Source organism: Dromaius novaehollandiae, chromosome 7 (assembly GCF_036370855.1).
Source record: "Dromaius novaehollandiae isolate bDroNov1 chromosome 7, bDroNov1.hap1, whole genome shotgun sequence".
NCBI lineage: Eukaryota > Metazoa > Chordata > Aves > Casuariiformes > Dromaiidae > Dromaius > Dromaius novaehollandiae.
In genome coordinates, this window is record NC_088104.1 from 13,033,172 (window position 1) to 13,056,761 (window position 23,590).

Sequence of the window (23,590 nt, forward strand, 5' to 3'; positions counted from 1 at the left end):
CAGACGCTAACTTTCCATTGTGAATTGGGATTTTTATCAGTGCTGTAAAAACGAGAAAACAAAAAACAACTGTCCTCTACTACGCTGACAGTTGTATTTGTTCATTCTATCTGTTAATCAGCAGTTAGTTAAACACCAATATAACTGTAATGGAATAATGGTTCCAGATGCTACAGCAAAGGAAATTTTCATTCCTTAAAAATGCATCTTTAGAAACAGCAGGAAGTCTCAGAGAAAACAAACATGATTATCTGCTGGCATACAAGCCCAAGAAAGGATGCAACAGGAAAGTCTTCACATGCACAGTAGCACAAGCCAAAAACAAAGTGGTATTTTGGACATTCCTAATAGCTTCCCTACCTATCAACTGAAGTGAAGTAAAAAGATAGGTAGAAGGACTCTTGCAGATTTATAAGCAAGATTTTAAAAAAATGGTTTTGTATTTAAACATGAATATCTGTATTTTTCAATCCTTGACTTAAAAAGGTAAAGGACTGCTTTTTATGTTTTCCCGTGTCCCAAGTTCAGAAAGCTGCATAAAAGCTAACACAAGCAAACTTCTCTATGCTAAACAGAGATTGTATTTTCTGTTCTTCTGGGTTTTTAAAATATTCATGGTTAAACATTCCCTAAAATTCTTGTATGCTTGCCCTCCTCCTTATCTCTTCCCCATCTTCCTGGTTCCCGAAACAAAAGCAGACCCTGTCCACGAATGCACTCTACTTTTCTGGCTCAAAGAGGGGAGGCAAGAGGCTTGACAGCAAAGCACATCCCCTACACCACCAGTGGTGCACCAATATACCTTCATGGTGTTAATCTCACGTATCAGTATGAGAAATAGACATTATGAATAATAAAATACATAACATTGCTGCTCACTCAGGATGGCAATTTCATTCTCTAATTCTTCCTGACCTCAAAATATCTAGATTTTCTTAACCAACGTCATCTTTTAAAAACGTATCCAGCTCCATTCTTCTCTGTCATAATCTGACCCCAAATAACTTGCTAAAACACACAACTTTTGGTGGGAAGTGTCCTTAGAAATCTGCCAGAAGCAACACTTCATGGTACAGCAAAGCCCTGCCAATCCCCAAATCCAAAACACAGGCAGCATGGCAACCTCTCTCCTATTAGAACTTTTTTTTTCTTTTTTAAGCACTTCAGTGAACCCTTACATTATTCCAGGTCATATATAAAATCTATCTATATGTCTGTTTGTACGTTATGAAACATCACAAATAACTGACGTAAAATTGTAAAAACAAACAAACAAACAAACAAAAAAACCCCACATGGTACCATGTGGCTGCAATTCTAAGTACTTGTTGTTTGCTGGTTAATTCACAGACTTCTGGAATATACAATGGTTCTCTCAAACACAAGTCCAGATCAATGAAGTTATATTCCACCACAATAAAATAAAGCCAGTAGAAGAAACGAAATTCCTGTTCTTTTCTTGCTCAAGCTAATTAGACTGATTTATTATTTATCCGTCACCAGTTGCTTATATAAGGTTTCAGCTAATTATTTATCCATTTCAAAAATAATAAAAAGAAGAGCCAAGAAATCAAAGTCACTCCATCTACTCAGCAGACCGTTTCCTTTCAACCTGTCTAGAGTTCAAACAGAGGAAGAGTGCAAAAATGGTGGGTTAATTGGCAGATTTTTGTTGGATAATTACTAAAAATAAACCATGCCCACAGAAATCACTTTCAAAAGATAAGAGTAAATTAAACAAATGAAAAAAATGTGCAAGTATTTACAGCACTAGGCAGAGGGCCACTAGTGCCAAAAAGCTGATCCTCAAACTACAGAGTTTCCAGGTTACATTTTAATTAAGAAACCATTCACCCATATGTCAATGTGAAAATGTTCCAAAATGTAGCATCTTACACATTCCAGCTATAGTCTGCTAATAGGCAGCAGCATTTTTTTTTTTTTTTTTATTTAGGCTATTCCCCTACTGCCTCACAAAGGCAAAACTGATTTTGGAAGTAGAGCTTGCATGATATGCAGGACACATACTCTAATACATTCCTTCCATTAACATACTTTTGAATAAAGCTTTTTCATGCCACTAGCCAAATTCTCCAAATCTGGTGCCCCCAATACATTTCACTGCATGGATATGACCCATTTTCCTCCAGTATTCTTTTCTCCTTTAAAAACTAGTTTAACCATCAAGTGAAAAATGTCCACAGGCATCTTACATTGCTTTATAAAAAAAAAAAAAAAAAGCCACACACACACACAAAGAACAAAACAAACAAAAAGTCCCATCCAGATAGCTTCTTCTTTTGGAGAACAGCTTTACATTCCTGAGAGTGAACAACTGCCGGAACAAGATTGCCCTGAAATGTTCCAGGACTTGTCAGACATTGTAATCTGGGGACTTCCCCTGTGGTTGTCTCAGTCGTATTTGTAACGTAGAAAATGCTCCCACAGTCACATGAAAGAAGAGCTGCCACATATTGCGCAGTTCATATAGATACATGTTACACAGGCAAATTAACCCAAAAGTCAGGAAGGATTTGACATTCCTCCAGCCTGTGTAATACACAAATAGGTAACACTGTCAGGAAGAAAAAAGAAGTCACATTAGTACATGGAAAATAACTTCCACTGATGAAACATATCTGGTCATTAAAAAAGTACAAAAATAAAAAAGTAGAACTTTTTAAATTAAGCATATAAGAATAGCATCAATTTACAGCAGTCAAAGGGTGAGAAGTACTCGATATCAATAAAAGGTTAAATTTTGCTTCCATTAAACTCTCTTTGAGGACAATTCTCTCATAATAATTGATAAAAACTGCAATAATGAGAGTGGCCCATGACAAAGGGAAGTGGATGTTGCTGGCAGCCTCCAGTCTAAAATACACTCTCTGCTCCAGCCAGACAAGGGAGAAGGAATGACAGCCAGCTTTAAGTCCTCTTCAGGAGGAAGGACGGCAAGGACAAGGGAAACAGCGGTGCTGGGCAGGGGGAATGCTCAGCACCAGGCAACCCCACAGCTGCAAACCCAGCATTCTGCTAGGCTAATGCCGAGGGGAATTGGTAGAGCTGGAGCAGCCCACGGCTACGCGCTGCACAACACACAGCAATTCTGCTGTCGTTCTACCACGTTTTAAGGGTGAGTTTCTGCACAGAGAAGCTGTACATTGCTGTGTAACGCAAAATGCCACGACTGTCCACAGCTCCCTGTTCTTTGCCTTCTCCCTCCTGCGAGCTGAACAGCTGTGAAATCTGTTCTATTCTCTTGCCTCAGTTTTCTTTTCATCTCTAAAAGGATGCAGCTGTCCAGTACTTTTTCATGGGCATTATTTTTATTTCTTCTACTGTTCAAACCACTTCCTCGACTTCCGCAAAAAATTATTTGTTCTCTGGATTCTAGCCATTTCCATTTGCCAAAAGAAGCTTTTGCTATGCTTCAAGGCAGGTAACATCACCACTTGAGCTTGGTTTGTATTCCAAATCTGTTCCCGGGGGCATATAACCATGCTCTTCCAAAGTTTTAATAGCATTCATCATCAGATTATCTAAGTGTCATTCACCTTCTTCTTTGTTTCATCAGTGTGAGAGAACCTGTACTTAATTTTTTTTTAATTTTTCATCTTCCTCAAAAAAAAAAATGCCAAAGCATGGTAGGCTTACAGCTGGACAACACAATTTATTGGGGTTTATATTCTATTGGAAATTTAACTCACTTATTTATAAAACATGTATTTCTATTGCAAGCATGGTTTAGATTATCAGAACTATTTCTGGATATCTAAATACCTTCAGAGACATGACAGCATTGGTAAGACTTATTTCCTCTCTCCAAAGCAAAGTAAAACTACAGTTAAGTAATCAGTGGGCTTCAGAATCTAGATGGAATTCCTTTGAGCCTGCTTGGCCATATTGAGCAGGGCAAATGCAGCCTACTTGCGCAGACAGTTTTACAAATTATGTCTAAAAGAGTAATTCATTGGTACATCAACAATAAGAATCCAGATAATTTCCTAGTGTCATCTCCTCCACTGACAACATCTGAAGAAGTACAGCTCCTTACAAGAACAAAGTAAGAGTCAGGATATGCTAGCAGGATTAAAAAAAAAAAAAAAAAAAAAAAAAAAAAAAAAAAAAAAAAGTTGGTACCAAAGTCTAAATATGTCAGTGCAATATGCTGTTGAATGATTGTAAATTTTACTGAAGATATGTTTTAAATGAATTCTGGAGCTGAATTTTTCATTAGTCTAAGTTTGAGATGGTAAAAAATCTGCCACTTACAAAACAGAGCAGCAGCCAAAAGGCCAAGACACTGTGTTTTAACATGTTACTCTAACAAGTGCTGTAATGAAATTCCTGAGGTCTTTAACCTTTTCTTCTTTTTTTTTTCTAAACAAATGTTAAGAAATGACTGAAAGCTCAGCTCCTGATGCTTCTTTGCACTTCGGGTACAACTGAGACAGCCGTTACTCTTGCTCATTTTCTTCTTCAGAAGACGAGAAACTTCATGGAGAAACACTCGACACATCAGCTCTAGATATAGGGGAACAGATATTTCTTGGCTTCTTGGATGTATTATGAGTGTTCCTAATCTCAGTTATTTTTCCCTGAGAACACTGTAGCGCTATTTTATCAGTGTCGCAATACTCAGTTACAGTTTTGTAAGCAAGGTAGGCCATAAAACAGAAAGACTTAAAAGTTTATTTGGAAATGGTGCTTTCAGATGTGCAACAAATTATGATCCCAAACGGAAAAAACCCTAAGGCAATTAAAAAATCACAGTTAACATTTGAATGCTGCTAAAAAGTGCCCTGAAGCTGCATACTTGATTTCTATATAAAAGTGAACCTAAATGCCGATAATATCAGCTTCAAGTGGAAGATTTTGGAGATTACTTGGTAGATACTCATGGTGATGGACCATTCCCCTCAAATGCTAGTAGTAGCTAGAATAGCTACTGCTCTGTTTATGCAGGGAATACTTTTCTCCTACATCAATCTAAAAAACAGCCAGATGGCATACTGTATGTGAAAAATGTAGAGGGAATACTATTATTATTTTCAGTTTGATACATACAGATACATGCCTGCAGCCTTGGTTTGCCAATCAATACATCCTAGGCATTACTCGGATTCTTGAAAACTCTCTGTGCAGCCCACTTTCACTTTGTTTCTTTACAAGAGTAAAACATCCTATTCTATATAGGCCCAGTTTTTGCCTGGGCACCTGGGTTGCAACCATTTTCTTGGAAACTCAACAAAGAAACATACTGCTGTGTAATTATTAATTGAACAAGATAATACAACATTACGGATGTCTATGCAGGTGAACGTGCAATGTGCTGTTGTGCAACGCAAACTTGGAAACAAGCCCCCAAACTCCCATATGGGGCAAAAGGATGCCAGAGCACGCCACAGAATCGACGGCCCTCTTTGTTCCAATAACCGACCAACCACATCTCGTAGCATTCACCCTGGAGGGTGCACACCAAGAGTCCCGGTAGATGTATTCGGAATATTAAGGAAAAGCCTACACTCCCAACTGTATGGATTCTTTCTTTTAAAGACATCTATTCAAGTCAGCAAGTGGGGGGAGGACATTTGTCCTTATGTCTTAATTCACAGACAAGAACACTTTATAAAGTAAGAGTTTCTAGCTCGGGACAGAAGAGGAGAATGCTTATTTTTCTCGCAGAAAAAGAATGGAGGAGCTCCGCCTTATCTGATATGGAACAGACTTTTGGCATGGAAAATTAACACCAGTTTGAAGAATTATTTAAGGCAGAAGCTGGCGAAATGTCAACAAGTGCTGAAGAATACAAGTTGTGCTGCAACATTTTGCCAGAGACTAGTTGTAGAGAACAGAGATTACAGACAACTTGGACAAAAGGCTGATTGATAGAAAGGTTGAGATAAAAGAAAATCCTGGGACATTTATCTTATTTTACAGTCTGACACTGTACTATGTGGTCATGGCAAGAAGTAGATACTGCATATTCCACAAGCACAAGAGATTAAGAGTCAAAAGAATTAAAAGAATAACAGCAATTGAACATGACTGACGTAACAGTCATAGCTAAACCTAAGAGTAGCATCATTAAATGACAAATGCCAAAGTGTACCAGAATACTTTGCTACAAATTATACAGGAAAGTCAAATTAAGCTGCAAAAATGGAAAATCTACAGACATAAAATGCAAGTACCAAATACCAGATTGCAGAAGAAAAACATAGTGGAAAGTGGCTGAAAGCCTTGAAAAGGAAGGAAATGTGTGATAAAGTATCAAGCAGGGGAAATTTTGGAGTGTAGTAAATTCTAGGTATTACTGTATTTGCTACAGACCTTTCTAAAGGATAGAAGTAGCAAGTCATCTGTTCAGACAGTTAGATACACTTAAACTATACAACTATTTTAAGGAAATTATATAACTTCCATTGCTTGTGACTGTCACAGATAAATTGTAATCTTCAGAAAGAAAAGTATACCCAGTATCTTCATGAACTGAAGAATAATGCCAGCAAATAGAAGCTTTATGTAGGAATCTGCATAGTTTATGATCAATGAAGTAAAATAGAGCAGAAATTGTTTTTAAAATGACTCTCTTCAGATATTCATGACACTTAAGAAACAAATGACATTTATAGGTGACTGAGTAATGTTTTTAGACTCTAGTGAACTATACAAGCATAAGAATGTACCTGGTACAAACAGGCTGCTGTTCCAAGAAAAAACGCAATAACATAACTGAAATCTTCACCTTCATTCTGTGAAAATAAAAACAAAACACAACATTTTACAATGTTTCAACAAAAACAAATGCTAGTTATGTACAGTATGAAAGCTATTCATTACTCAAAGTTAAAGTAGTCTCACATGGAGATTTACAATAATTCCCATACTAAGCTAAACCACAGGAATTAGTAGTAGTCGTTACTTATTTATCTCTCCAGAACAAAACCACCACGATCTGGAATCTGACCAACACATCTGACCATGTTTTTTCACCAGAACAGATAACTAATGCTGAGATTTTCAAAAGTCTTAAAGGAAGCCTAGCTGTAACACCAGACATTTACCTTCTCCAGATGCCCTTGATAATCTAAGTATAAACACTGGGAACTACCTTTAATATCAACTTTACAGAATTGTGCCTTCCTGCAGCTTCACGAAATGGAAACTAGGTAAAACAGAAAAGACGAACTGGCCAGTAGGGTGTGCTAATATTCTGTGCAGAAAATACTGCTGGCAGGTCTGCATTAATGGCAGTGAGGACAAACAGAAGCACAAGAACAGCAGAGATTATTCCTAAAAAATGATACGGACAGAAAATTAAGTTTCCATAAAGGAAAAGACAGAAAAATTTACTTAAAATGATAGCTCTTTCCACTCTTTTTTTTAAAGCATGCATTCCTTCTAACTTACTCAAATTGGTTTTTACAGTTTCTATAGAGCTGAGCAGAATAAATTCACACGCTCAGTGATTATTCTATCTGCATTCCAAACAAACATCTGCTACAATCAAAAACTTTCCCAGGAAAACAAAGGGTATTCACACAAATGTTCTTTCTTGAAGGAGAATTTCATTTTGAGAAGAAACGGGGCCATTTGGAACTACTTGTTTCTGCTAAGATTAAGTTCAATGCAAAGCAACTGCATTTACAGCTTTCATCAGTGAAAAAATCATGTGTCTGCACTAACATTTACCTCCACAATGCAGTACACTCCTAAAGCATATGAAAGTCTTACATGGCCACTGTAGATTTGCTGAAGCATAGCTACAGGTTATAACAGAGTTTTGCTAACACCTAAATAAAACACAGATTATAAAGGAAAAAATACTAAATTCGGGGAGAAGCTATGCAATGACTTTTCAGAAAAAGTCCCTTAAATCACATTCTGGATGATTTCTGCCTTAACTTTATGAATTTTTCCATAATAAAAGAAATTAAGAGGCATTTTAATGTACTTTTGGTGTCATTTGTCAGAAATGAAAAAATACTATCTTCCGTCTCTCTCTTCAGATGCAACAGCATACAGAATAAAATGAACTAGCTGCCCTATCATCAGTTAAACAGGTTAATCCAACACTGGCATACCTTTCTGCAGCTGTGATTAAAAACAAACCAAAAAAACCTCTAGAAACATTGCAATTTAAGTGGTAAAATTCTGTTCATTATTTTTGTACAGCACTGTACTTCAAATTCATTCATTTTTATAAATTGAAAGGCATGGTGACAAGGAATTCAGGAAATATTGTACATATTCATACAAGAAATGCAGAGAATGAGCAGTGTACCTGTTCTCTAAAAAAGCTATGTAAATACATATAACACAAAAACATAAACAGCGATAAGAGTAAAGATGTATGGTTACTATTTCGTTCTTGGTTTTGCTTTATTAACCCTGCTCAACTATTCACTAGTCGCGGGAATTGCTCAGACCTCAAACATTACTGTTTTATTAACCCTGCTCAACTATTCACTAGTCGCGGGAATTGCTCAAACCTCAAACATTACTGTTTTATTAATTCTGTACATATACCAATAACTATTCAAGACATAACTGGGATACAGATCATCATCTTTTCCTTACTGCCCTAAAAAGTCCATTACATAACAAAAGTTGCAGTGCAGTTATTGCAGTTACAAAGTCTACACATTTATTTTAACAAAAAGAGTCTCTACTGGCCAAACAGGAGAATTCTTCTTTTCTTTCTGAAACCTTCCATGGGATTTTTAGTTTCTATCTCCATCACAACAGTAGAGTCCTGTTTAATGTTAAGTAAATCCTTTTTCTGTAGGGATATACACCAGCTTTCTGTGCATACTTATAACTGACACCAAAATATTCACCTGAACTGCCAGAAGTCATTAATCATCATTTTGTTACTTACTGCAATGAGAATATAACTAACAGAAGAAATGGAATAGAACAAAAAACTTATCTGCTGAAAGCCTGTGGGGCAGAAGTATCTTTTACAAGAAATCGCTGGACAGTTTCTCTTAAATATAATTCATATTGATCCTTTCAGCATACAGAGAAATGATCATCCTATTTAAGAAGATTTATTAAAAACAGAAACAAACCAAAGAAAGCTTTTCAAAAAAGTATTTTAGAAAAGCTCTTTAAAGGCCCTTTTCTGTGGATATTTCCATAAAATTAATCAGATTTTCAAAGTGGTTCATTATTTCTCCCACATGTCTTTATATAATAGCTATAAAAATCAATATTTAACATTTCATATCATGACATAAATTTAGAAAACAGGATACTATGTCCACATACTCACTGCTACCACGGTACCTACAGAGTCAGCGACCCACCTTGTACTGCTTTCAAAATTCACAGCCTCAGAGAAGGATGCATAGTCCACAAGCAATTAAGGCTACATAAATAAAGATAGGACCTCACAAACAAAATTTGTGAAAATAAAATTGGAAAGATTTAGTTCATATTGCAAGAATCTTCTATGTGATATTATGACTGATATGATGCCTAACTCTTAAATTCATAAACAGGGTACAATACCTGTAGAAGACTTTCAATGGCATGAAAGCCACGAATTAAATTCAAAGCCCCACATAACAGACTAAGTACAAATGAGACAATCCCTGGCAGAGTTACAGGTTCCAGACGCTGATGAGGAGCTGTAAAGCACAAGGTCAAAAAAAGACATGAGAGGTCAAAGCAGTGTCTTTAAAAAGATTTCATAAAACAGTAACCTCATTTTTCAGTATCTTCTTCTGGCTTAAGAAGAGATCACTGAACATCAATCTTTTTTAAAAAGAGGAGGAAACATTTTAAATATAGCAACATAAGGTTTAACAAAACATTTACTTTCCTTCAATTAGAATACAGAACTGTCTCATTATATTTAGTCTTAAAATTGATATAACCAGTTTATTCAGCACGGTACTGAAGGCTGCTCAAACATGCCAGGAAATCAACAGCAAAAAATGCACTTGCAAGTAAAATTTGCCCACAATTAGTAGCCAGCTAATAAGTCACATACTTAAGAGCTCCTCTCTCAATCTCCACTTTTCTTCAACACTGATGCTTCAGCAGAGCTATCTAGACTGATTCAGCTGGTTTGCTGAACAGAAAACTATGAGGAAAAGCCTATTACGTGCCCTTACCGCAAAACATCCAGCCACGGAGTGCTAGCGAAGATACAAATAAAAGACAGCTCTGAAGCTGCAGCTAGTATCTACACTACCGCCTTATACAGACTTTTCCAAAATGTTTAGAAGTTTCTGACATAACATATTAAAATTAAAAACCCCTTTCTTTCCATGCACACCTGCTCTTTTAGGCTTATCTAGGGTCACAAGTACATAACAGTTGTGTGTGTTCCTCATTGCTGTCCCTTTCCACAATTAGCAACGGAAAGCAAATATGAAAAAACAATTCAAAATTCATAACAGTCTAGGCAACACTGGGGAAACAATAGGACTAGTGAACCATATTTAAATCATTCTGCTCAAATCAACGAAGTGTAATGATGTGAACAATGAGGTTAATGAACTGTAACGTTAATATGGAGAGGGGTGTCAATCTTGGTTGTTTGCACCGAACGGATCCAGGAGAAGGGCTTTCCAAGCCATTCATAAAGTTACAGAAACTAAACAAAAAAAAAGACAATAGCTACTTCTCATTGATAAGCCCACAAGGGCTGTTTGATTATCACCATGTGATAGCTTCAAAACAGAATGCAAATGAGTTCAATTAAAAAAAAATAGGTTATGTTATTAAATTCAGCACAAATTAGTTAAATAAAAGCATTGTCCATGTTTAACTTTGAGAGCTTACTGCTGTGCGCACTAGAGGAATACAACTAGCAACCACTCAGTTAAGCTTCAATATGAATTTGCAGCCCAAACCATTATTTTTCAGTGACTCATAACTTTTTCTACCAATCTCATCCAGAGTGGCTGCAGGTTTATGCGACTGTTTCTCTCTAAAAGTCACTTCATTTTATTTACTGATAGATAAAATAAATTCACTACTGAGTTCTGACAGTCTAGGGACAGCTCTCCAGGCAGTCTCATTTTCCCCCCTATATAGGGGTAACTTTAACACCATGCGTTCAAACAGCATTTAAAACACCTCTTTGAGAGCCATGGGGAGCAAAGTAAAACAGTTTTGTCAGCTAGACCAAGACAGCCTGTGAACTCAAAACTCCCTAACACAAGCCAAGGAACAAAGAAAGCACAAATTCTGAATTAAATGTTGGATTTTAAGTAGCAATTTAGCAAATTTACATGATGTGAGAAACCACATTATTTGCAATGACAGTCCAAAAAAAAAAAAAAAAGTCACACATGCTATCAGGCAAGAAGTAATTTTAATATGAGAACTGATCCTTATAGCTTAGAAAATAGTAAATTCATCCTAACAAAATAAATACTAAGAAGATCACACTTCAGCATGCTGTCACCATATTTCTAATGTCTGTCAACACCTACATTCACCTTTAAAGCAAAATCCTATCCTATAATCTACACACTGAATGCTTCACACATTAAATATTAGCCCTATTACTATACAAAACACCTTTCTCTAAAGAAAAAGGACTGCCATTTTCAATCACTTTAACAAGACAAGAGACGAAGACACCAGGCGTTATTAAATACTGGATACATATCCAATAGCTTTATCTGTACAAGTAACAGACAACGCTTTATCAGCATAGTCAAAACTAATGCATCAAATTCTGTTGTGCTTTGTAACAAAACAAGATTTGTGCCTACCTAACTTCCTACTTCTGCATCCTATCTAATTTGATTTAACATATTTAATTCACTTGTAGCAAGTCATATTTTTAACAGGATAGGCCCATTTCTCTTTATAAGTGCCTCAGGAAGGTAAGCGCATTGAACAGATGACACAAAACAGACGTCGAAGCTAAAATACACACGCTATGTCATGGGAGCTCTTCCCTTAAGAACACCACAGTCAAAAGGCTTTCTTTAAAAAAAAAGAAAAGAAAAGAAAACATATCGAAAGAAAAATTAAATCTACTGCCCTACATCATTTAAGGATACTAAAGTCTGAAACTTACCAGCAGATATCTTACCAGTACCCTTATAATCTGCAGCAGACAAATGTGCAAATCCATTAGCTGAACCAAGTTCTGACACTGAGATTTGGTAAGGTGGTCTCAGTTTGATTTCTGTCTGCATGTCAGCAAGATTCATCTTTGTTGACAAAGAACGTGTGTTGTTGTATCTCTGTTTGGTCCTCTGAATGAAATTATCTGTGTAAATTTTAAAATGAAAAGGTATATCCCCACATACTTTTGTTAATTAAATAATCCAAGACCACACAAATTCACGGACAATATACTTCACAAACACACAAATTTAAATACATTGTTTGAACTGCTTGCATTTATCTTGGAGCATTCTAACACTATTTCTGCTTTATGACTACTATATTATGGGCTATTTAATTCTGCAGTAAAAATATAAAGCTCTAGAATTCTAATTACTTAATAACTGTGAATAAACTAATGGCTTTTCACTGCATGAGACTGAAAGCATTGCTAATATAACAGATTTATTGCATTTATTCTGGCTTCTCTTTTTTAGTAAATATCCTTATGAAAAAATTAACTTCTGCATTCAAGTATAAACTCACTTGAGTATGAAATGTGCCTGCAAAACATTCAGTCTGAGAAACTTAATACCATATTATACAGACATAAACACTGTGACAGACCTACACTCTAATTTAACAACTGGTAAAACACAGCATTAAAAAAAAAAGTGGTTTCATAGAAATCTTTACAAGGAAGACAGCAATGTTATATGTGTCATTAAAAATGGACTGAATTAATTACAGACAGGAATTAAACAAATGGGGTACATACCCCATATTTCTAAAACAACAATTCTTTTTGCTCTAATGCAGTTTTATAACAATATATAAAATAAATTATAGTTTTAAAGTGACAGATATTAATAGAATCCATAACAGTTGTTATCTGGTACATGAGAGATTATTTCTGTTTGGAGCTTACATCACAGAAGATCAAATGCATCCCTACTATATCATAACACAAAAATCTTCTCTCCCTTTCACATCCTAAACAAGAACTAGCACACTTAAGAGAAAATATGAAATTCTGATCTTTTCCTTTGGAAATTTATGAAGCTCAATGCCTTTATATGTTAAGTAATTCAAGAGGTATGAAGTCAAACATGTCATAAAGTACTATTAACTAGGAGACACTAAACTCCAAATTTAGTTGCACAACACCTAAACTAAAACCTATTTAAAAGAACAGAAAGACTATAAACAACCTTTGGGTCAAACTCGAGTAGCCTAACTTTACTCCCACGGAATTCTTTTTCTGTTGCCTTTGATGGGAGTTCAATCAGATTCTAAATCCACCTGAAATACAGCTATAAACTCTCCTGGATATTTTGTCTTGTGTACATTAGGCTGCACATCTACTTAAATACTGATTCGACTTAGGGTAAGAATGGGAATGGTTTCTGTAAAAAAAGAGTCTGATCCTTACCAAACTCTATAAAACAGTATGGTCTGATAGCAGTATTTGTCTTCATCATATCGTAGGTAGTAATGAACTCTTTCTGAAGCTCATCCAGGAAGCAGAAAGCCAGGACACTGGGATAATTTTCAGTGCACAACATCATATAGCTTACTCCCAGAGAACTGATAAAGCTACAATTGAGACAACAAATTCAAAACTTCAAAATTAAATCCAGGTAATTCACAGCTTCACAAGTCAAATTTCATATTCTACAATCCGAGTAGCAAAAACCGTGCTGTGTTAACAAGGGCATTAATGTTTACTGAAAATTCAAACACTGTTCTAGAAAGAAACAATTTACCTTCAGGTAATGCCTTGCTTTAACACAGCATTGTAGCATTAAATAAGAAACTACATTATACACACATTATGAGCGTTACAGTTGACTAACATGCAAACAGATCAGATAGCAAGATAAAGCCCTTGAGACACAGAAGTTGGGGCCTGTCCCATGAGACCGTTTCAGTAATCTCAGATGTGGAACACAGCATCTGGTACATCCCCAAAAGGCAAAAAATTATCTTCAGAATGACTGGGGGAAAGGGAGTGCAGCTAGTTGTTTTTAAATATGTGAGGGAATGAAACTGCTCCGTAGAGTCATGGATTCATCACCCTTTAGAGACAGATATCAAGATGACCAGAGACAGCAGATATGGAAAGAAGGGAGGGTTTTTAATGTACATACGCCTAGTGTGTTTGGGCAGTTCATTGAAATGTAGTTCACTTTTTCATGGCACTCAAATTTCTTCAAAATCTTGATACATTACTTACTATTGAAAATAATCAAAGCTCTAAGGAATAAGAAGTTCTTAAGTCTTATGTCCCATTCTTAAAAGTTTATTTTAAGCTGATCAGTTTACAAGCCAACAGCAGCTGCTATCTAAAAAATTAACCATTGACTTTATTCAACAACAGTTTCACGTTTTATGGATAATTAAAGCAATGATCCAACATTAACGTGTTAGAGAAAATATTTACTTTTTGTTCTCCATTTACACAAACAGAAGCTGTGTTTGCTCTTTGTAACCAAGATGTAAAACACTGCAGAACTGCAATTCACAGCAGTATAGCTATCAGATACTAAGTACATGCTTTGTAGCGTCTCTACTCTTGTTTCAAGAATGATCACATGATATGATGTTTAAGGAAGAAATTGAGAAATAATTAGGAACATATTTTTTAAATAAACAAGTGTTCAGCCTTATAAATCTCAGCTCATATATTAAAATAACTTGTTAAATAATTACAAAATGGAAATAATAAATTATCATTCAACAACCAGATAAAACATCCTGCTACTACGTTTTATGCCAAGTGCTCAATGACTGACAGGCAAGAACATAGAAAAATCTCTACAACGCAAACTTGACCTTTTAATTTCTGGGATGAAAATGAAATTAAAGCCTACTAAAACAATGAAAAAGGAACGTGCAAGATTTTTGTACTGATCTGTCAATACACTTTGGAACCGCTTTTTCCAAAAATGCTTTTGCAGCTTTGTTAACACCACTGAAACTATGAATCAAAAAAACATTAACTGGAAAAATGTAGCCCATTCTGGGCCTAATCCTGAGAGATGCTGGAAACTCACCGCTACCGATAGGACACGGACAAGTTTGAGCACTTTCTTAGGCATGTGGTACACTGACCCACTGCTATAAGTGCCAGCTTAATGTCAACATGTCTGCTAGGGGTTAGGATGAAATCACTCAACTCATTTAAAATGGCCTACCTAAATTAGGATTTCAGCTCAGCTAAAGTGCAACTGAATTACCAGCTACACACTGGTGCATCTAATTACCAATACTAAGGAAAAAAAGGTCACATATAGAGCACAATTCTGAGAGAATACTAGATTCAGATAATTATTTCACAACAATCCAAGTTTCACATTGCAAAGAGGGAAAAAAAGCATCTTCTGAATTATTACTTATTAAGTGTTTACAGGCAGGTATACTATCAAACTGACTAGCTTCAAAATTTGAGGAAATGTTATAAGAAAACAAACAGCATTGCTGTGAAAGCACTGGGTGGAGATCGGCATGAACAGACTCCTTCAAGGCTTTACTACACATTTCCTCCAGACTCTGGAAAAATTCTTCTCACCCTTCCCACTCCCTCACCCACCATGTGCAATACTATTTACCTCCTGCCTGATGAAGATACTACACACTCAACTAATGCCCACAGGAGCCTCCAGAACACTTGACGATGCATCCAAAACCAAGAAAAGTGTTCACACAAACGGAGTAAGGGCTCTGCAATACTTCATAAAATAGTTAATGTGTGCAATATTTGGACAACATTTTAAGAAGTTATGGACAGGTGAGGGAAGAGGATTTCAATAGTTTAAACATCTATTTCCTACACTGGAAAGAGCAATTGTAACAGCATTTTGTTAATGCATGAGATCAATGAAAGGAAACTTAACAGTCCAGTTTTATTGTCTAGACAAAGAAATAGATGAAAAGTGAAAAATCAGTTTCTAACAATCAATAATTTTTAATAAATGAAATATGCTTTCAATGCTAGAGATTTATTTTGTCTGAGACTAGAGAATCATGATGTGTTTTTACCACATATTATGTATATTCAGATTGTAGGACCTGCCAGTCAGAATAAGGTCTCCACTGACACAAGCAACACACAAACAGTTAGGAAGACACAGTAAGAAAGAATTACTATTTGGTGCCTCTACCGACATCGCTGAATGGAATAATTGTTGAGTTATGCTCATTCCTTAAGGTATGATGTTTCCTCTAGAGTCAAAAGAAATTCTAAATGTACAATAAAGGCATAGTAGGATCCAACTCCACAATAAAATACCACGAGTTTTGAAAAATACTAGACTATCAACATATTTGAGTATTTTTTCTATTTGTGTATGCTAAAAAGGGAAAACAGAAAAATACTAGTTGAAATGACATGATACATAATTAAAAGTCTGGTGAATTTCATGCAAGAAATGACCTTGAAATTAACAGAAATCTTTCTAGTAAGTCAACAACTTCAATATTTATAAAAACATTGGCAATTTAAATGATAATTTCCACTGAAGTGTGGTAGGTTTCAAATATTTCTAGAACTTCTCAATTTGAGAAATTGCACAAAAGCTTCTTAATTTGATCAATCACTTCTGATGTGCTACCGTTAACTTTTTAAGTTACGGACAAGCTCAACCCGGGAATGTTATAAATATATATAAGAGATGTCTTACTTTATATTATACTGTCCAGTTTTCAGAGTACATCTATCAGGAAGCTGAGAAAGTTTCTTTGAGAGCATTTTAAAATATTTCCTACATTCTTGTACTCCTGTGCTTTGATCATAATCAGTAGATGCAGACAGTGGGAGTCCATCCCTCACACGGACCACAGAGGCAGATAAAATCATAGACATTGCCAACGGAGTTAACGACAACCTAAAACAAAACACAAAATAGCCTGAGAAATACACAAGAATCAAAATTAAGGTAAAAGCAGAAAGGAGACAACTGTGGTTAATCAAAGTTCCCAAACTGTATATGGGGCTCAGCTTTAACATGGGCACAGGGATGAATTTTCCACTACAACTCAGATTAGAATCCTAACTGAATAGGACCTAATACCCTACGCAAACCACAAAGAGGCAGCAAATCTAGCACTGTTTTCAAATATTTTTATTTGAATTACCCTAATTCCTCACCTAGAGACACCAGGGGAGACTGAAAGACTATTACTTAGCCTGAGTACTACCACAGCATTTACGCCCTTGAAAACAAAAGCTTTTCTTTTGTAGCAAGACAAGAATTGTACTCTACATAAACAAGAACAATAGCTGGAGAGGTAAAACGTGTATGACAAAAATATGCCAGATAAAGAATTCTTCCTGGTCTTGATCAAGCAACAGTGTTAATGCACTTTCATGTTACTAAGTGCATGCTTAAGTATCTTGACAAATAGAGACTTATAAAACTTAAATACAATCCAACAAGAAACCAAGGAATAGAGACAGCAAGGAAGCTGTCCCAGATCACAGCACAAATTGTTAAACGTGAAATGTCTTCTTTCTTATCTGGGTCTCCACTTTTTTTAAACCTGCAAAATGTATTTTCCCAAAATAGCACTGCCTCTTCACAAAAAAAGAAAAAAGCCACTTTTCCTGAACTCCCGCCTCTTCTTTTCCCCCTGCGCAAAGGTTTTACATCAGGATACTTTCAAATAACAATAAATATTCACATTTTTCAAGTATATTTACTCCTCAGAGAGCAAGTTGCATAATAACAGAAACATTGAAAAACTGTTGCAATTTTCAAGTTCAGAAAGAAATTCAGCTTCTTCAGCAGCAGCCAAACTTCAACCTGCTTTCAGATACATCACATTAACTTAGCAATATGAGTTCCAAAATAACACCCTTCTAATTTTACTTTAATAGCGTATCGGACTTTCACCAAATTTGTAACATCAGCAGAAGCCACTGCAGCCACCGAGTCCCTCTGAACTGTTAACAGGTTGGCTTGTTAATTCAGCATCTCACCACAGAGCTGTGCATTGTACAAAATGCCTTGATCAGAGTTGGATACAAGAGCAGAAAGCATAACAACTTCAGGGTTTCCTCTAGGCTAGTTTGTTAGAGTTAAGCATTCTAGAAATTTAACCTACAGTTCTGGCAATTTTTATGTAGTTACACTTAGGTTTATGCAAGCGCTCCCAGCAGGACAATTCACATGAAATACACACTATACACACGGCACCCATTTCCTTAACTATGCTGCCAACCATACAACCATGGCAGTGGCTCGCAGGCATGGCACAGTCGCAGAGGATGTAATGTTTCTCGGACAATAGCTGCTTCTACCACTTGGGACTCAACTCTGAAGGGACTTCTGGGAGCTATATCAATATAAACACAAGAAACTTTTGCTATCACATTATTGTTATAATTCCCCTCATTAACTTACTTGCACAAAATGGAATTTCATGGAACCGCATTTCCTCTCATGAAGTAAGTAACTTCACTAGCACTTATAGGGAAGAAAAGGCCCACAGCTCCATGTCCTGTCTCAGGAAAAGGTAGCAGGTAAGACAGCGAGGCAGGAGACACTCAGAATCTTGAAGCTAGCTCTCAGAAGAAAAAATACTGTTCTGTTTACTTTTAATGTGATCTTGATTGTTGAAGTTCATGTCGAGCTATCTGATGAGACAAGAATGAATATATTTATGAATGTATTTTGTGGCTAACGATATTATTCAACTCTTTTTGTGAGGCCATGCTTACCAGAAACAGCTTACTGTATCTCCAAAATGAAAATGCAGCTTTACCTGGCCCTCTAAATAATCAGGCTCTACAGAAAACACCAGCTGGCACATTTGATACAGACATATATACACAGAGATTGAAGAAAGAACAATTAACGATATAACAGTGTTTTTAGAACCATCTTTAAATGCCTTTTTTAAACCATCTATTCAAAATTGCACTGATTAATTCACTGTACCACTACGAATCCAAGTTTTTTCCTCCATGAGTGAAATTAGCAGGTAGCAAGTTAATGGAAAACATAGCTGATTCTTCACAAACCATGCCCTTAGCCAGGGCTCCTTGTCACAGGATGATATAGATGCTGAAAGTTTATATGGATTCAAGAGGCAAATGGAAAAGTTCACAGAATAGCTAGAAGGGTTATTATATCTAAAACACTACTCCTTGCTCAGGAAGATTTTGACTCCACACAATGAAAGTACACTACAGAAATATCACTCATTGGTGGTGCTAGTCTTATGCTTCTCTGCATGCATCCACTACCAGTTTGTCTTTGATTTCCCCTTACAGCAAAACTTCACCAGCCTCTCTGAAAATCCAGACAGGGAGAACTCAAGGAAAAGAGAAACGTGGAGAAATCAGATGGTAGACAGGAAAGAGTGACCGACATGGTCACCCCTGTGTTATTCCACTCTCCCTAAATCTGCCAGAAAATCAAACACACACTGCTGCTTTCACAAACAGGAATTATTATAGGTAGCTTCAGTTTCACTTCCTTCCATTAGAGGAAAAACTGGGATGATACAAACCAGAGTCTGTGATTGTATCTTTTTTTTTTTTTCTGAAGACAGATCCAGTTGTCATCTAGTTTATTTGTCTGTTATGGATGACACTCAGTCCCGAGGCAGCATCAAGATAAGTCCTAGAAAGTGGTCTATATTCCAGTCTTCCTTGTAAGGAATTGGCCTTTCAGTTTGAGATATGACAATATGCGTTTTACACTTATCTGTCTTTTCATAACTCTTTAAAAGAGAGTGTCCAAAAGCAGTCTGCGAAAATGGTCTGCTCAAGCTACTCTAGTCTTTTAAAAACAGTCTAGCTTCACAAAAAATGAAAGAGATTGTAAATAGATCTAGTGTAACGGCAAGCCTGCCCTCCTGCGCCCGCGAGCTTTCAGCGACTCCTTAATCAGGCCGTTATTTGCCAAGATACCTTCTTCTCATAATAACTCTCCATTAAATACAAAACTGGGCTGTGGTTGCAAGCCGGGCAGCTCCGTGCAGAAGCAGAATGAAGATACAGTTTCCGCACTTACTTCAAGTGTACGTGATAGCCTCAGATAATTTATTTTCCTCTCTTCTGCAGGTTGTGACAGCTGTATTATGCAGGTGGCAATCTTTGCCTCTCCGCTCTACAACATACTTTAGAGATCCATTTACACAAGCTAAAGCACTGTGTGAGGACCCTACATAAATAAAGCCACTTTGATGTTATCAGCTATAATCAGACAAGGAAATAACTGTAAACCACTAGCCCATATAAAACTTTCATAAAGAAGACGGGCGGGAACGGGAGACAGCACATCCCAAAGCGAGGGAAGTTGGGCCCTGCCATCCCTCCGCCACCTCCTTACGTGGCGGCAGCCAGGGCGGAGAGGCCCGGCGGTGACGGACTTCCAGCGCAGGCCCCAAACCCCCGCACCACAGCCCGGTGGCCCGCGCGGCTCCCCGCGGCAGGGCGCAGACCACAGCGGCAACCGTCGCCCGCGCTGAGGCCCCACCGCCCGCAGCGGCCTCCTGCGCCCCGCCGCTGCGAGCTGCCCTCACGGCGGCAACGCCCGAGGCGGCGGCTGGGGGACGGGGGGCACCGGCACCCCCCCAAAACCCGGGCGTTTAGGCGTAAAGGCGGTGACACGGCGGACTTGCGCCCCTGTCGGCCCTCCGCTCCCCAACACCGCCGCGGCGCGGAACGGGAAATCGGGGCCAACCGTCTTGTGGCTTTACCGGGCAGCACCTGCTCCCCCCTAGAGCCCCGGCAGGGGCAGGGAGGGCGGCGGCCGCCCCCTCCCCATGCGGCAGGGCAGCGCAGCCCCTTCCCCTTCCCCTTCCCCTTCCCCTTCCCCTCCTCCTCCTCCTCCTCCTCCTCCTCCTCCGCCTCCGCCGCCGCCCCCCCCCCCGGGCCCCGACGGGGCCGCTGCCCCCTGCCCGCACGGCCCAGGCCCAGCCGGGCGGGGCGGGGGGCGTCGCTAGGCAACGGCACGCGGCACCGCCGGGGGAGGCGGGGGTGTTGGGGGGGGCGCCCAGCTACCTGGCTCAGCGCAGCGGCAGCACCGGAGCGCGCGGCCCCCGCGGCCGCCTGCCGCCAGGCATTGTGGGTACCGTCCACGTCCGCCCCGCGGCGAGGCGGCGGCCGTCACGTGACACCGACGCGGCCCCGCCATTGCTCCGCGGGCGGGGCGGGGCGGGGGCGTCGCCATGGCGACGCGCTGAGGCCGCGGTGCGCCGGGCCTGGCTGTGTGGCGTCTGCTGTGTCCTGCTTCCCGCAGCCGCGGGTGGTTCTTACCGCTCCGTTTCGTAAGGAAAGGAGGCTTCGCAGTCACGTCTTTGGGTTCTCGTGTGTCATAACTTCTAGCTATTTGGCCAGTTCCAGGTGACTTTGAACAGAAGCATACAGAGCATGGCATATGCTTAATGCTATATAAATAATAAGATACCTGTTTTTATGTGTTTTCTGATGAGGCAGCACACATAACTGCAGATCAGGAGGGAGTACAAGGACATAGCTGTCACCAGAAAAAGTGCACTAAGATGACACACAGGCTGCAATACGGTAATTTTGGTCGTTCTCAGAGAAAGCAACTGGGCATGCTTTGAAAATAAATGACGATACAAAAATGAATTTCACCAATCTCATTACTAATCCTGAAGTGAGATGCCTATTTCAAAACTACTTTCTTTACTACTACAAGAACAATTTTCTCCCTGTATAGCTCTTCAACTTGACTTTTTCCTTACCATATCATACAGTTTTAGTCCAGCTGAAAAATGAAAGCGGTTATTTCCTTCCTAACACCTTTTAATTTCTCCTTCCATCTCTGTCATTACTTAGTATACAAATGTTTTTAGCATTGCAAAGAATGATGAAGCACAAATAATATACATCTTGCTCCAGACTCTGTGGGTCTACTGAGCTATATCCAGGTAATAAGGAAGACAGCATCAAAGTAGATTAATACTCTTGACATTCAAGCTTGCCTTCTCTAGCAGCATAACTATTTCAGCTGGGCACCTTTGGCAACTCCAGAAACCAGCAGCTGGTATGAGAGTCACGTATCACCTCACTCCCCAGCCCTGAGACAGGGGCAAATGCCAGTGATTCAGCTGCAGCAAAATGATCTCTTGGAACCATGAGCAACCAGGTGTAAGTTGTTTCTGCTGGAGATAATTTAGCTTTTCAGCCTTCCAGCTTTCCACCACGCTTCAGGCAAAGCTCAGTCAAGCTGAAGAATCTAGCTCTCTGTGTCAAGCTTTATTGCGAGAAGGTTTACCAGGTTAAATACAGCTACGGAGTTGAATAACAGAGATGGAAGGAGGCAGTAAGAGGTGTTGAGCAAGAGAAATTGTTTTCAGAGCAGACTTGAATGAGGCAGAGAATTGATGAAGCAGAGCAAGGAAGAATGCCACAGCAGATGGCAGGAGCCCGGACACTGTCAGGAGTAGGGAGAGTGTGTGAAAGAGGAAGGCAGGAGTGGATAAGCAGAGGGACTGCTGCAGGAGAGGAATGAGGCAAGGTCATCTGCAGACATTTGATGAGATAGTTTTGCTTTGAATGTTAAAAGCAGCACACACACACACAAAAAAAGTGATACCCTGGAGACCACTGGGGAGAGAGCCTCCCCTGAGCACGCTCTCACCTGCTGCAGTGAAAGTCAGTCATGGTGGAGGAGCTGCTGAAGTCCCTGCTCCGCAAATATGTCTTTCTTAGGCCTCGCATGGTCCATGCGTTCAATTAAGCTCCTTAACATTTCCAAATTAGGATCTCAGCCTGTCAGGGAGCAACTGTGTCCCCTGTTAGGTTTTTGTAGAGTTGAGCACAAAAACATCCCCAACCTGACTGACTAGGCACAACTATAATACACGTTGCAAAGATAACGTGCTAATCTAAATAATTTCCACAGAGTCCTTATCCTGTATAAACAGAATGCACAGTATTACAAGCTGCTACACAATTTAATGGCATATGATAACATCTACTATAATGCTGAGAAGTAGTGATTGCTTAATTAGAGGCTGCCTAAGCGTTTGTGATAAGTGCATGTGTGTGTCATTTTAATTTTTCTCTTTCCTGACTGTGAACTGTTATCTTTGAACCTGAAAATTCTCTTGACCACTTGTAAATGTTTTGAAGGGAAAAAGATAAGCATTTTGCCTTTTTATAAACAGAACTTGAGAAATTATATACACACCTATTAAGCCTTATATATTCTTAGGAAAAAAAGGTAATATTCTCTATAATCAGGTGAGGAAATTGGCCCCAAGAGGTTAGATAAATTGCATAAGGTCACTGACGGAGGTAGAGGCAGAGTCGGAAATGGACTTACAGCTCCAGAGCTCCTGACTCCCTCCTGGTGCACTTAAATCATACCCGTTATTCAAGAATTTGCATGGCTAACAATCCAGTTACATTTAAAATATCTTTCTTCCTGTCCCGTTCACTCCCCTAAGACAACGAAGCAGTAAAACTTTATTAGAGGGGCACCAGGCACTGAATAAATTAGTGAAAGCTGCAGTGAGAGAT

General features: G+C 38.5%; 1 protein-coding gene across 3 annotated transcripts; it reads right to left on the reverse strand.

Moving 5' to 3' along the window:
• Window positions 1-1,819: 1,819 nt before the first annotated feature.
• On the reverse strand, window positions 1,820-21,212 carry SEC22A (SEC22 homolog A, vesicle trafficking protein). Of its 3 annotated transcripts, none has more exons than XM_064514698.1 (8): window positions 21,101-21,212; window positions 18,492-18,724; window positions 16,770-16,973; window positions 13,520-13,683; window positions 12,056-12,250; window positions 9,523-9,641; window positions 6,693-6,758; window positions 1,820-2,575 (listed from the first exon to the last, which is right to left on the reverse strand). In XM_064514698.1, the coding sequence occupies exons 3-8, from the start codon at window positions 16,949-16,951 to the stop codon at window positions 2,375-2,377; spliced, it is 927 nt and encodes a 308-aa protein (XP_064370768.1). In that variant the 5' UTR covers window positions 16,952-16,973; window positions 18,492-18,724; window positions 21,101-21,212; the 3' UTR covers window positions 1,820-2,374. The 3 variants fall into 3 exon arrangements, with proteins under 3 accessions (XP_064370768.1, XP_025974257.2, XP_064370769.1); XM_026118472.2 differs by lacking the exon at window positions 21,101-21,212 and adding an exon at window positions 20,109-20,210; XM_064514699.1 differs by lacking the exon at window positions 21,101-21,212 and adding an exon at window positions 19,603-20,044.
• Window positions 21,213-23,590: the final 2,378 nt, after the last annotated feature.

Bases quoted from the DNA above. Each gene is read 5' to 3' on its own strand.
- SEC22A (XM_064514698.1), bottom strand. From the start codon at position 16,951: ATGTCTATGATTTTATCTGCCTCTGTGGTCCGTGTGAGGGATGGACTC. The intron at 9,642-12,055 runs GTAAGTTTCAGA...TGTGCTTTACAG, and splicing joins TACTGGTAAGATATCTGCTG to CTCCTCATCAGCGTCTGGAA. The intron at 6,759-9,522 runs GTATTGTACCCT...TTATTTTCACAG, and splicing joins CCATTGAAAGTCTTCTACAG to AATGAAGGTGAAGATTTCAG.